General features: G+C 30.7%; 1 protein-coding gene across 1 annotated transcript; it reads right to left on the bottom strand.

Annotated features, from left to right (window-relative positions):
- Nucleotides 1–10,715: 10,715 nt before the first annotated feature.
- Nucleotides 10,716–13,055, bottom strand: LOC120073646 (transcription factor bHLH100-like). The gene is made up of 3 exons (XM_090312294.1): nt 12,656–13,055; nt 11,971–12,333; nt 10,716–11,045 (listed from the first exon to the last, which is right to left on the bottom strand). The coding sequence occupies exons 1-3, from the start codon at nt 12,983–12,985 to the stop codon at nt 10,980–10,982; spliced, it is 759 nt and encodes a 252-aa protein (XP_090168420.1). The 5' UTR covers nt 12,986–13,055; the 3' UTR covers nt 10,716–10,979.
- Between the last annotated feature and the right edge of the window lie 550 nt (nt 13,056–13,605).

Raw genomic sequence — 13,605 nt, 5'->3', positions numbered from 1 at the left:
GTCTCCGACTAGGGACCCAACTTAAATCTCCGGTTTGACTTCCTGGACACAGAAATATATCTGTAGTACAAAGAGTGCAACTGTCGGTCTTTAGTGAAGTGTCTGACAGTTAACGGATGGTGAATAATGTAATTAAAGAGTTTAATTAATTATTCATCTATCACAACAAGACTTTTGGGCTTTAATGTCGGTTGGAAAAAGTGAAACCATATGTATAATGTCAGTTTTGTTTATTTTAAAAAAGTAGATCTTTAATGTCGGTTTTAAACCAACATTAAAGATCCGTTTAATTTTTCCTTACACTTTCTATTCCCTTCTTCACCCCCCCCCCCCCCAATTTTTTTCATTTCCCTCTTCACTGTCCTCCTATTTTCTTTTTCCTCACGTTCTTACACTTTCACTCACCCACAACGTACACGAAACCCACAAATGTCCTCTCATCCTCTCTCTCTGTCGTCGTCTCCTTCCCCGACCACCACCGATTTGTCTAGTTCAACAATTTTCAAACCAGCGACGTCTCCATTTTCATCCATTCCCTCATCTTCTTTGCCCTAATTGCCCTCTTCACCTTCATCATTCAACTTCACATTTACATCTAATGCAATCGAACTCAATCCGTCCACCTCCAGCACTGCTAACATCGTAAGGTAGGTTTTTTTTTGTTGTCTTTCTTGTTGAGGCGGTGTATTCATTTCAATCATGTAGATCATGAGATTTTTCCTAAAACTGTAGAAGAATGAGTAAGCTAGAAGAGAGTGCTGTTGAATCGATTGGAGCTCAAGAAGTTAAATTTTTTTTATCAATTTCACAAGTCATCTCGAAATTCTGTAAAAACAGAGGTTATTGAGTTGTTGAAGCTAATTTGGAGCTCTTGAGTGGTTTTTAAAGCTTCAAAACTTGAGGTTGAGGTTAATTTGAAGTAATATATGTGAAAACTGAAAACTGAAATGAAATTGCTAAAATTTGAAGAAATTAAAGCTAGTATTATTGTTGGATAGCAATCGGAAATTTAGGGAAAAATAGATGTTGTAGCCAGCTGGAGGTTGAAGAAGACTCGTGTCAGTGGCCTGCTCATGTGCCCACCATATGAATAATTAGATTACCAGAGACAAAGATAAGTTTTGGTTTCCTAGAGGTGGTACACAGGTTTCTTGAAATTTATGATTTTGATGTGCCAGACTTTGTTTGGTTAAAATATTTGTCTGGTTAAGCTTTGTTTTTAAGCATATTTACTTTAGGTTCATTGTATGACTATTGTGTTGATTTTTAATCTTTAACTTTGTCATTTTTAGATGGCATCTTGCTACTTGAGGTTAACCAAATGCTCAAGGCTAGTGGATACTTTTCATGGGCAGCACAATCAGTTTATAAGCATGAAGAAGTTTTTGAGGAACAATGGGAAGGTAACTATTAATTTTCTTAAGATCACATGCTGATGATGTGTTGTAGCCTATGAAGTTTGGTCTGGATTAGCAATTCTTAGTTAGCGGTTTTAAATTTTGCACTCTACATTCATCTCTATTTATGCTCTTAGTAATATAAAACCATTCTCTTGAAAGCTCTTTTTGTCCTCTTCAAGCTTAGTTGTTTATGATTTCCATTGAGTGGTTTATGGTAGTGGAACCTCTTAGGCATCCTTTGGTAGTTTATATTTATGCATTATTTCTTGAGTTGTTGTAATTTTGAGCACTAGTCTAAGATCTATTCAATATTTTTTTTAAAAAGATCTTTACATATCATCTTTATCCAATTCAAATGTGGATGATTTATGATATGTTTCTATCTGTTAGGTATTTTGTTCATTATTAGCTTTTCTTGAAATATTTATAGAAAGAGTCTAATTCTAAGGACACGAGTCTCGAAATATATCTTGAAATTATCTTTAGAATTATCGTTTCTTCTTTGATAGATGGTTGTTAAGAGTTCTCTAAATTAGCGAAACTTATATATATATATATATATATATATTTGCACACTCTCATATGACATCGCTCGCACCAATACATGGAGGTTATGGATAGAGGGCATAACAAATTCATCCATAGAATAGAGAAAAGAATAGCAAGTTTTGCATTCATTCCTTTTGGTAAGTTTGTATAAATATAGTTTCCATACTTCATGTAATTTCTTTTAATATGATTTATTTATTTTTAAAATTATTCTTGATTTTATATACTTAAGCAAGCATGTCTTCTTTGCAGATTTTTTTGGGATAGTAATGACATTCCAAAGTAAACAACCAACTCTCTCAATCTTTAGTTATTTTTTTTATTTGTTGAAAGTTAAGTTGTATATACAAAAGCAATTAAGATTTTATTTTGGAAATTTTTTGATACGTAAATAGACAACTACTATTATTCGTACTTTGTGAGCAAGACTTAGATTTAAATTTTTTTGTTTGTTGAGATCTTAATATATAAAAACAATTCTTGTTTGTGGATAAATTATTATAATGTCGTTTTTAACTTTTTGACCGACATTAAAAATGGATTCAATAACGGAATTTATAAAAAAAAGGGACAATAATTGAAAAAAAGAGGCATGGATTCTGGGCTTTAATGTCGGTTGACAACCGATATTAAAGATAGTGTTATAAAAGGTCTTTAATGTTGGTTGTCTTTAATGTCGGTTTTAAACTGACATTGAAGAGGGTGAACAATGTTGGTTTAAAACCGACATTAAAGTCTTGGTTTAAAACCGACATTAAAGTCCAGAATTCTTGTAGTGTACTGTTGAAGCTTCAAGTTACAGGTCCATGAGGTCCCCTTGGTAGCTTAATAGGATTAATTGTGATATAATTGTCATAATATATTTGATACGTTATAGCTTAATGGGAGGAAATAAATATTTGAATGAGATTCAAATATAGTTTCTATAAATTGGATTCATAGTTGTTAAATCTAATATAAATATGAATTATATTAAATGTCATATAAAAGAGAAAAGAAAGTATAGTTTATATTGTATGTGATACAATATTAAAACTATAGGTTATATGTTATATTTGATATAACATATAATTTAATATATATATAATATAATAATTTAGTTATCATATTTATATTTATATTATTATTGTTATTATTTTAATAATAAAGAAGGGCGTTACAACTCCCTTCCTCTTCTTTTCTCTCCACCTACGTAAGTGAGTGGTGGTTATTTTTGGCAAGTAGAAAAGATTTTTTTTTCTTTTTCTTCTCGCTAAGGTTGTTGGACGATTTTGATAGTAAGAAAAAACAACAGAAGAGTTCTGTGTTTTTGTGTTGTTTGAGAAAATTCTCAATTCTTCCTCCCCAAAAAATTCCCTCATATCTAAAATAGCTAGAGCCCACCACTCTTGGGTTCTCACCCTGAGAATACCAAGAAAACATTTGTGGTAGTATTCGTTCTTGTTCAAGGTTAATCTTAAAGAAAGTCTTCAAGGAGTTCGTGAACGGTTCGAGGGAAAAACATGAAGAAAGGTCTTCAAAGGTGAGGTTTTCTGAAACCTTTTCTTTAGAATGTTGTAATTTATAATTAAATGTATATCTTGTTTATTGTTTACTATAAACTTTGTATTCAATGAAAATGAAATTTGGTTGATCCACTTCCGCTCAAAGTTTTCTCCCCAAAGAGTTCCTTTAGATGCATACCAAAGTTCTTAACGGTTGGAGTAACAAATCATTTGACAAGTTGCTAGAATTGTTAAAAGTAGTGTTTTGAACTGCCACCACTATGTCTACTTCCTTTTATGAAGCAAAGAGAAAATCGAGTGACTTAGGGCTAGGTTATGAGTCCATTCATGCATGCAAACACGATTATTATTGTATTGGAATGAATTTGCAGATTGGCAACAATGCCCAATTTGTGGTGAGTCTCTTTATAAAGTTAACGATGACAAGCGTAAAAAAATCCCACATAAGGTTTTACGTCATTTTTCGTTGGTAGTTAAAGCATTGTTTGTATCGAAAGAAGGTGCTTCTAACATGAGTTGACATGAAGAGAAATGAGTTCAAATGAATGATGTGTTACAACATCCAACAGATGTAGAGGAATGGCAACATTTTGATCACGAATTTCCTCATTTAGTTTTTGACCCCTGAAACGTTCGTTTAGGATTAGCTTTAGATGCTTTTAATCCGTTTGGAAATACAAGTATTTTATATAGTAGAGGCCTATGGTGATAACCCCTTAGAATTTGTAAAGAATCGAATTCGTTGTAGAAGCATGTGATCGCTTTGCTTCAATAGAACTCATGAAATTCAAGTTACAAAAAACTAAGATGCAATAAGTTAAACATGCTTTCTGTAGGTTATTAGGAAGAAGAACAAGTTACCTTTGAAGATCTCTTCTTCAAGAAAACTTCTTATAGTCTTCAAAAGAAACACAACACGAGCAACACCACCAAAAAGTCTTGTCTGCTATCTTCTTGGACAAGGATGGTTTGTGGGAATCCCCTTGAAAGAGAAGGGAATTGTTGAATGCTTTTGGCACAAAACATTTCTCTGTAAAATTTGAGAGAAAGCTTTTTGGGATAGAGAGCTTTTTTCTTTTCTGTATCTTTTGTTCACAATTGATGATATGATATCATGATCTCAAACAAGCATAAAGAAATACGTGAGAGGAATTGTAACTCCTTTAACCCATTCACCACTCTCCTACAATTGTAAGGAAGTTATTTAATTTAATTAAATTAAATTAAATCAAATATGAATTTATTAAATTCAATTTAATTAATTCATTTATTAAATATCATATATTTAATTTAACGTAGATATGAATCATATTCTAATGTACATATTCTCTAATGACCTATAGTTTTAATATGAATCTCATTTGTATTAATTTTAACATATAGATTTAATATGAACCAATTCATATTAATTTAATATTTGAATCTTATTTAAATATTAATACTCTCATATTCTATATTTTAAATTTGGATCTAATTAAAAAAAATAACTTTGTATTTTAATGAATCTATATACATTATATAAATTGGATCATATACAATGAACATATAGTAGAGGGACCTAATGGACCTACAGTTAGAACCTCCAATGATATGAAATTAATTAATTAAACTCATTATAAATTAATCAGCATTCATTAACTATGAGACACTTCACTAAAGTCTCATAGTTGCACTCTTATAAACTGTAGAATATTACTGTGTCCATTGATTTAACCATTTCACGTAAGTCAATCCTTCATAAGTTGTTCGTAACTATATCTTGGTCAAATTACCATTTTACCACTTTAGTTACTCTTGATTCTTAAGTACCACTGATACTCTAATGAACAATCTGTTTATGATCCAACCATAAACAAAATCCATCTCGGGCCAATGAGAGGGTGAGGTCATTGTTATAGTCCTAACGTTAGCACCTAAGGGAACAACCTATCTACTTACCTTAAAGGCGGGACGAAGTGAATTCCATCTCTTGTAGCTATGTTCCCAACTCCCTACTTGGTATCGACCCCAAAATGGTAGACATATTTACTCGGTGATTAAGGTCACTCTCATCCATACAAATCAAAGGACGACCTTCATGAGCATGAATTTATAACTCATTAAGGATTAAGATCGACTTACATATGGCCATCATTTGAAATATTAATCTCCTCAATTAAGGGTGTTGCAAAGAAAGATTATATATTTTGTAGTCCAGTCTTATTCAAACTCATTATATAGGTTACGTCCACTAACATGTCTACACAAAACAATTTGGATCAAATCGTTTGTAACACTTACAACATCTGTAACATTTACAAAGTGAGTCGTATCCACAATGTTACTAAGATAAGGCACCCAACCTTACCTATATACTATAGACCTTTTAGGTTATTATTTGGACATGATCCACTTGTATGTCAACCACATACTGTTCAAGTTACATTAAATAACCTTAGATCTTAGTTTATTGGATTTGAGTCATGCTAGAAAATAAATAACACTTTATTTATTATAATAAATAATATTTTATTTATTTAAATTTTTTTTTATATTTTACAGACCACGAGATTAAAGCATAAACCCCAGCAATATGCCACATTGGAAATGCATGAAGGTGACAAACTTCTTAATGTCTTTGCTCATACTTGGTCCAAAATCTCTTGAAAAAGAAATTGATGTTTACATACAGCCGTTGATTAAAGAGTTGAATGATTTATGGAATATTGGTGTGTGAACTTATGATTGTGTTACTATTGAGTTCTTTCAACTACACGCGACCTTATTATGGGCTATTAATGGCTTTTCTCCATACAACGACTTATCTAGGTGGAGTACAAAAGGTTATCAAGCATGTCCTATTTGCAAAGAAGATAAATCATCGTTTGGAATAAAAGGAAAAATTTCGTGCATGAGACTTCGACTTTATCTTCCAAAGAGTCACAGTTGGTGTAGATGTAGGCAACACGATGGAAAGGTTGAACATAGACCTCCTCCAATCATAATAAATGGAGAGAGATCTTACAATAGGTAAATATGTTGAACTTTCCTGTGTTTAGAAAATATCTATGGAAGTGAGATAAGAAAAGAAAACAAAGTGAAAATTGGACTAAGAAAAGTATTTTTTTTCCCATCTTCCATATTGGCACAGACTCTTGTTACGAAATAAATTGGATGTAATGCATATTAACAAAAATATTTGTGACAACTGGGTAGGCACATTTTTAAATATTGAGGAAAAACAAATGATATAACAAATGCTCGATTAGACCTACAAGATTTGAAGATATGAAAAGACTTACACTTGCAACATGTTGGTAACAAATTTGTAAATCCATACGCAACATATACATTAACTAATAATGAACAGATTGAGTTTTGTAAGTTTTTGAAATCAGTGAAACTTCTTGATGGATTCATCTCTAATATATCACGATATGTGAATGAGAAAGATGGAAAAATATCAGGGCTGAAAACCCATGACGACCATGTTTTGCTTCATGGACTTCTCCCTATTAGTATTCGAGCATACTTACCAAAGAACGTGTCTACTACTATTGTTGAATTGTGTGCATTTCTTTTGTAATATATGTGCAAAAACAATACGTGTAAGTGATTTGAACCGATTAGAAGCAAAAATCAAAGTCATACTTTGTAAGTTGGAGAAAATATTTACATCAACCTTCTTTGATGTAATAGTATACCTTGTTGTTCATTTACCATATGAAATCAAAGTGGTGAGGTCGGTTTGTTACAGTTGAATATATCCTATTGAAATAATTTTACAAACATTAAAGCAATATGTACGAAACAAAGCACTTCATGAGGGGTTTATAGCGGAAGCATATGTAATGAATGACTCATGGAACTTTTGTTCGAAATATCTAGGTGGGATTAAAATAAGATTCAATAGAGATAAAAAAAAATGATGTAGCATTTTCAATTATGAGATATGTGGTGAATTTGAATTGTTTGGGTAGAGGGTAAGACCATTAGGAGATCAACTCTTAGGGCATTATGGCAGAGGAAAAGCGTATTATACATTGATATATTCTCAAGAATTGTAAAGAAATAAAAGCTTATCGCTAGTATATTTCGAACATTGTAATGATCAATTCTAAGATACAACTTTTTAATTATCGTAAGCACATTGGTTTATTAATTTGTTCTTTGGGATTGTTATATACAAATTTGTTAAATTTACCTTTATTTTTTTTGTATACTCAGATTTGTCAAAGTAATCAGTTAATAATTTTATCGAATGACAAATGCAAAACTCATTCAAAGAATACAAAGGAGATTTGCATAAACAGTACAAGAGTTATGTTAACTCTGAACAAGCACGTGTCAACTCGCCTAGCCGCTTAAAAATGTAATAGAAAGTCGGCATTTTTTGTGTGATCGGTTTGAGAGTGAAGAATTTTAGGCTATAATAATTACATATGTGCGATAAAACTATCATTTACTATTATGAAATATCTCTCTAAATATATATATTTTTAATATATGAAACTTTGGAGACCAATAAGAAGAATCGAGAGGCTTTGCCATTCGATCATGTAAGCGGGTCAAAGACGTTTATGTGCATTCAATCTGAGTTATTGATAAAACAAGGCCAACCAATGGGACATATTGACCTGTTCAAAAAAATGCACTCTAAAAGTGAGAAGTTTATTGAATCAGGTTGCCGAGGATGCATATGTAATAGACTTTTTTTTTTCATTTTTTTAAAGTAGTTTAGTCATTTGTATTTACACAACTTAATTATATGTGCATAACAAAATGTTAGAATTACAAAAAAAAAAGACCCACTCTAGAAGGGTCCCAACTATTAACAGGGGACAAAATATGTGATATGGTTTTGGTTAGATGACTCGACCACATAAAAGACTTGGTTGGGACTCCAAACCTAAGTTAAGGAGAGGTAGCAATTAATCAAGTATATCTACCGTAGAAATGCAATGTAAGTATGGTATGAAAGTGAAGGAACTAAAAGCTAATTTTGAAGAATCTCAATCAAAAGTTGAAAGAACTTGAAGATTCTAAAAAATCAAATGAAAGAGGATCATGCGAGACAGATGGAAGAAATGAAAAAGAACGATCAAACAAATGGTGCAATCACACAGAAAAGAACCCTTAAATTAGGTATCTAGTTGTAGTAAACTTTGTACGATATTAGCCAATATATTGCTATCCTTCAGTTATGATAGCAAAGTAGTTAAGTCTTACTATTAGTTGTAAAAAAAAATGAATTGTTGGCTATCTTATGGTTATGGTAGCCTTAAGTATAAATTTGTGGTTTTATGTATGTTTGTGGAGGGGTGGGAGTGAAATCATATGCATTTAGCATTATTGCTTGGTTACTAGAATTGTTTTTAGGATTCCTTAAAGTGGATTGAATTGTAATTAAGTGTAAGTTTGTGGTTTTGTGTGTGTTTTTGGGTGGGTATGAAATCATATAGATTTGGCATTATTGTTTGCTTACTATGAATTTTTTTTAATGATTCGTTAAAGTGGCTTGAATATTGTAACTAAGTCTAAGTTTTTTTTGTTAATAGAATTGTTTTAGGATTCGTAAGTTACTTTAATATCTCAATTTAATTAAATTGTAAGTAAATTTGATGCTCTGGAGGTGCATTTTAGAGTCACGAGCACACGACATGTCAACACGCTTCTCCTACGTTACTGAAGTTTTATTTTTGTGGGCCACTATATATATGTAAACATTATTCTCTAGTGCACTTCTATTTTTTATATAATAAATAATATTATTGACGATTTTGGTTGATTTGAATGTATGTGAAAACTTTTGATTTACTCAATTATTGGGGATTTGGATTCTAAATTTTAGGTTATAAAGACAACATTAAAAATAACTAAAAGTAATAATGGAAAATTCAAAAGAAAAATAAAAAAGTAATCATCCCCCTACAATATCTTCGGGAGACAGGATAGCTCTCGATGGTTCAATCTGTCATCAGGAAATCATTCAGGAAACTTTAGGTTGGGCTTCATACACAAAGTACTCCCGACAGTGCTCCAACCCATTATCAGATGTATAACGAATAATGCGGTGTTGAAGCCGTTGGAGGAGAGTTACTCCCGACGCTCTCTATATGTCGTTGGGAGTTAGTCATAACTTCCAACATGTGGCTTTAGGTATCGGGAGTAAGTCTCTCAACGAGGATTTCTCGACTATTGTAATAACAACATGAACAACATCGAAAGAACATCTCTAGATGTGTTTTTCGTTATTTCCCGACAATTTGAGGCGTTGGAAAAATATTTTTTTCTTGTAGTGTCTGAAGGCAATTATTCGGTCTACACCATGCTGGAAACAGACTACAATGAGTGTCTCAACAGGATACAATGACTAACTCCGGTAGAACTGCAATCTCAAACTATTCGAATCTGGCAAAACTCTTGGATATTTGTTCACAACTCAACTCAAAATGAAAGGAGAGCAAGAAAGGAGAGAACTGTTCAATTTGGAATGGGATGATACAAATGAAGAAACAAGTTGTAATTTATAGGCTAGCAACATAGTAACTCTCCGAAATGCAAAATAAAATCAAATATATGCAAAATGAAAATATTTGCAAATTTAACTCAATTGAGTTGTACTTAATAAAAGTCAAACATAACTCATTCAATTGAGTTGTTAAATTTGTACATGAAACATCATCTTAATTTGAAGTTTCAATCCAATTTAAAAGTTGCTAAATGATGAATTTAATCTACCCAATTAAATCCATTTAATGTTTCAAACATTCACCAAAGTTTCATTTTGTTTCATTATAAATATCCAATATGGGTATCTGTATAAATTTAGGGATCAGAAATGTGGAATAAAAGGAAAAAAATGCTAACTTTTTAATTATGAATATCGATATAAATACAGTTTCTTGATATTGAATAGATATGGATATGAGTATAAATCTATTGAGAAATGGTAAATAATGAAAAGTTATTCAATAAAATGGTATAGGTCCAGCTAATGATTAATGAGAATGAGATTGATAATCTTTTTAAGTATAATAGGATTATATGATATGATAACATTTTCTAAAGTACGAACTATCGTTGGTTACTTGATTTCCATTACAAAAGTGTAATAAACATACAATAAATAGAGATGAGATACGTACCACATTTTTTTTAATTACCGTTGATAGATTAGGTTTATATGTATATAAATTAGCCCAAGGACGAAAGATGTAATTTTACGAAATTTTTTATGCTTTCCATTTTAACTCTAAAAGTTCAAAGTCAAAGCATAAAATTTTCATATTAATCATGGTCACCAATAAATTAATGCCATTGCCAACAAATACAATTTTTTTTAAAAAAGAGGGAGATAGAGAGAGAGAGAGTACAATTAATTAGTAAAATACATATTGATAATATGGTTAATAAACTGAGCTCCTATTAAAACATGACACATGGCTAATATTTTCAATTTTTTTTTCATCCATTAAATTTTTTAATATGATTACTATTATTAATTAATTTTGTGGTGCATATTCATTCACTCTCTCTTACTATGTCATGGGAACATCTCCAAGAGCTTATTACTCAGCATTTTAGGCTCCATTCTGCTCTTGCTTCCCATCTGTATTTAACATTCAAAATTAACCAAATAAGTTTCTTATATCAAATTTTATAATTTCAACCTTAAAATACTATGAATTGGTTTGTTGGTTCTAAACAATAATAATTAACATTAAAAGTAAGAGAGAGAAGTTACAAAATAGTTATTCAGACATGTTTTAATAAACATTTCTGAAGAAATTAGAAACATAGAACAATCTTTTAGAACTTCACAACATATTGATCCACCAACACTTTTTGAAAGTGGTACCTTTGAGTAAAATAGTTTAAAGTTAAAAATCACTTTTTTTTTTTTTTTTTTGTCTAAGCTTTTATATATATATATATTATTTTGAGGGCTTGAGATATTATTTAAATTATAGTTTAATAATTAATGAGTAGAATATCAAATTATCAACTTTTGAGATATTAATTGATATCATAAATTAGGCATAAATTGACGGCTTGAGAATTTTTTTAGTTAGTTTTTCACTAAATATTTAAAATTAAATAACTCAAATTGGTTTATAAAATTATATATATTACTAGTGATAATAATGAAAATTTGATTAGGTAATTTAAATATTAATGTACTTACTTATATTGTCAATTTTAACATGACGCATTAACCTTATTAATTTTTTATATATAATCTTTTTGTATTCAGCTTCTTTCCACCCGCTACATAAATAAAAAAACACATTATCATTTTATTTGTCCAATCAATTATTCATTATTAATTACTACTAAATATAATAACATTTATGAACAAAATTGATAAAAACAAGAGTAATTTTTTAACAAATGATCAAAATAAACCTTTCTCATCGTCCTTCTTCACTTAAAAATGTAAAATTTTTAAAACATAATTGAAATAAATAACAACAATAATAATAATAATAATAATAATTATTATTATTATTATAATAACAATAATATTTTATTACCTGAAGATGCAAATTATGGAAAACCTTCCCATCAAAAGACTCAAAAGAAGAAGCATTCAAAAGAAGAAGACCTTCTTCTTCCAAGCAAACCAAGATCTCCGACAAAGAATTCCGGTGGCCGCCATTAATGTCGGTGGATATCTGAATCGCCATTTCACATCGACTAAGTTGACTTGCCGAAATGATCGACGAGGAACTCGAAGCTGAGCATTTCGTTTTCTTTTCTTCATCATTCTCAACTTCCTGTCCAACCATGGCTGCCATGAGCTCTTCTTTCTTTACCATTAGCCCTTCTACCTGCTGTTGTAGCTCCGGTATGTAGCTCAATATCCTCGCAATTGTCGCTGGGTTACTCAATTTCTTCTGTGAGAAAAAGAAAAAGAAAAAGAAAAGAAAAACACCATTTGTTAATTAAAATTATCATTCACAAAGGACCTCTATGGAGACTATAAGTAACTCCTGAAATGGAGTCTAACATGAACAAACAATCTTTTTTTAAAAGAAATATTTTTTTCAAGAGATTTGAATCTCCACTTCATGATTGCAATGCTATCTTGGGGAAGAAAGATTTTGAAAGAGTTACATAAAAATAATAATAATAAATAAATGATTTGTTTGTATATTCTAAAAGGTTAATAGTATGGTTCAAGGACTAAACTTATAATTTACGGTTAGAAAAGCTTACCATTTGATCTGTGGAGGGAAGGAGGGCTCGTAAAGACGAGTAAAGAGAGTTGATCTTCTTTCGACGATCGCGCTCACTAGCATTATGGCTAAGTTTCTTGGCGATCTTCGAGACCTTGGCGCTACCTTCTGGGGACGGTGTAGCAGAGGAAGGATAGTGGTCGAGCTCGGTGTGCGGTGGCTCGAACGTCGGGTGAGGGAATTGGAGGTAAAATGAATGATCTGAAGCTTCAAAGGGAGAGAAGAGAGAGTTGTGTTGGTGATGGAGACAGATGGGATCTTCCAATGGCCATTGATGAGGAGAAAACAAAGGAGAGGAAACTGCCAACATGATGAAAATGAAAATGAAAATTAAGGGTTTTGAAAAAATGGTGACTAGAAATTGTTTGATGTGTGATGCACAAAGTGAAAATGGTGATGCCTCCTTAGTCTTTTATACAAATATTTTCTCTCATTATTAAATCACAAGTGTCATTGTTTATTCCACCACTTGGGCTAGGGTACTAATTTGCCAATAGATAGATTCTCCACTGGTTTGTAAAATCTTTTTATCTTATCCCAACCACTCCATATTAATTATATTTTTTTGTCATTATAATTAGGTTTAAACCCTATTTCCTTATTCCTCATCAAAATAGTTATGTTTTTTAATTTTTTTTTGGAAAGTTAAAATATATTATTAAAAACATTTTAAAGTTTCAAGAGTATTTTTAATATAAAGTAGAAAATTTGAAAGTATTTTCTACAAATTCTAGAAATATGAAATCATTTTGAGTGAAATTTGATAACTCATCTAAACATAGTTCAATAAATAAGATATTTATTACTATTTTAAATGCCGATAGTTTGATGACTGCACTATTAAAAAAAAAAAAGTAATAAACACATTATGATATTAGCTATGACAGGTTTAACCTTTTATTTTGAATAAATTTCTTTCACATTATTAAA

The sequence above is a fragment of the Benincasa hispida genome, chromosome 3, assembly GCF_027475165.1.
Source record: "Benincasa hispida cultivar pf3 chromosome 3, pf3_genome.v1.1, whole genome shotgun sequence".
NCBI classification, from domain to species: domain Eukaryota; kingdom Viridiplantae; phylum Streptophyta; class Magnoliopsida; order Cucurbitales; family Cucurbitaceae; genus Benincasa; species Benincasa hispida.
The sequence above is the reverse complement of the archived record's forward strand: the minus strand, read 5'-3'. Positions and strand labels throughout refer to the sequence as shown.

Coding starts and splice junctions, on each gene's coding strand:
- LOC120073646 (XM_090312294.1), bottom strand. CDS start 12,985: ATGTTGGCAGTTTCCTCTCCTTTGTTTTCTCCTCATCAATGGCCATTG. Junction 12,334..12,655: donor TTCCCTCCACAGATCAAATG/GTAAGCTTTTCT, acceptor TTTTTCTCACAG/AAGAAATTGAGTAACCCAGC. Junction 11,046..11,970: donor TCCATAATTTGCATCTTCAG/GTAATAAAATAT, acceptor TGTTAAATACAG/ATGGGAAGCAAGAGCAGAAT.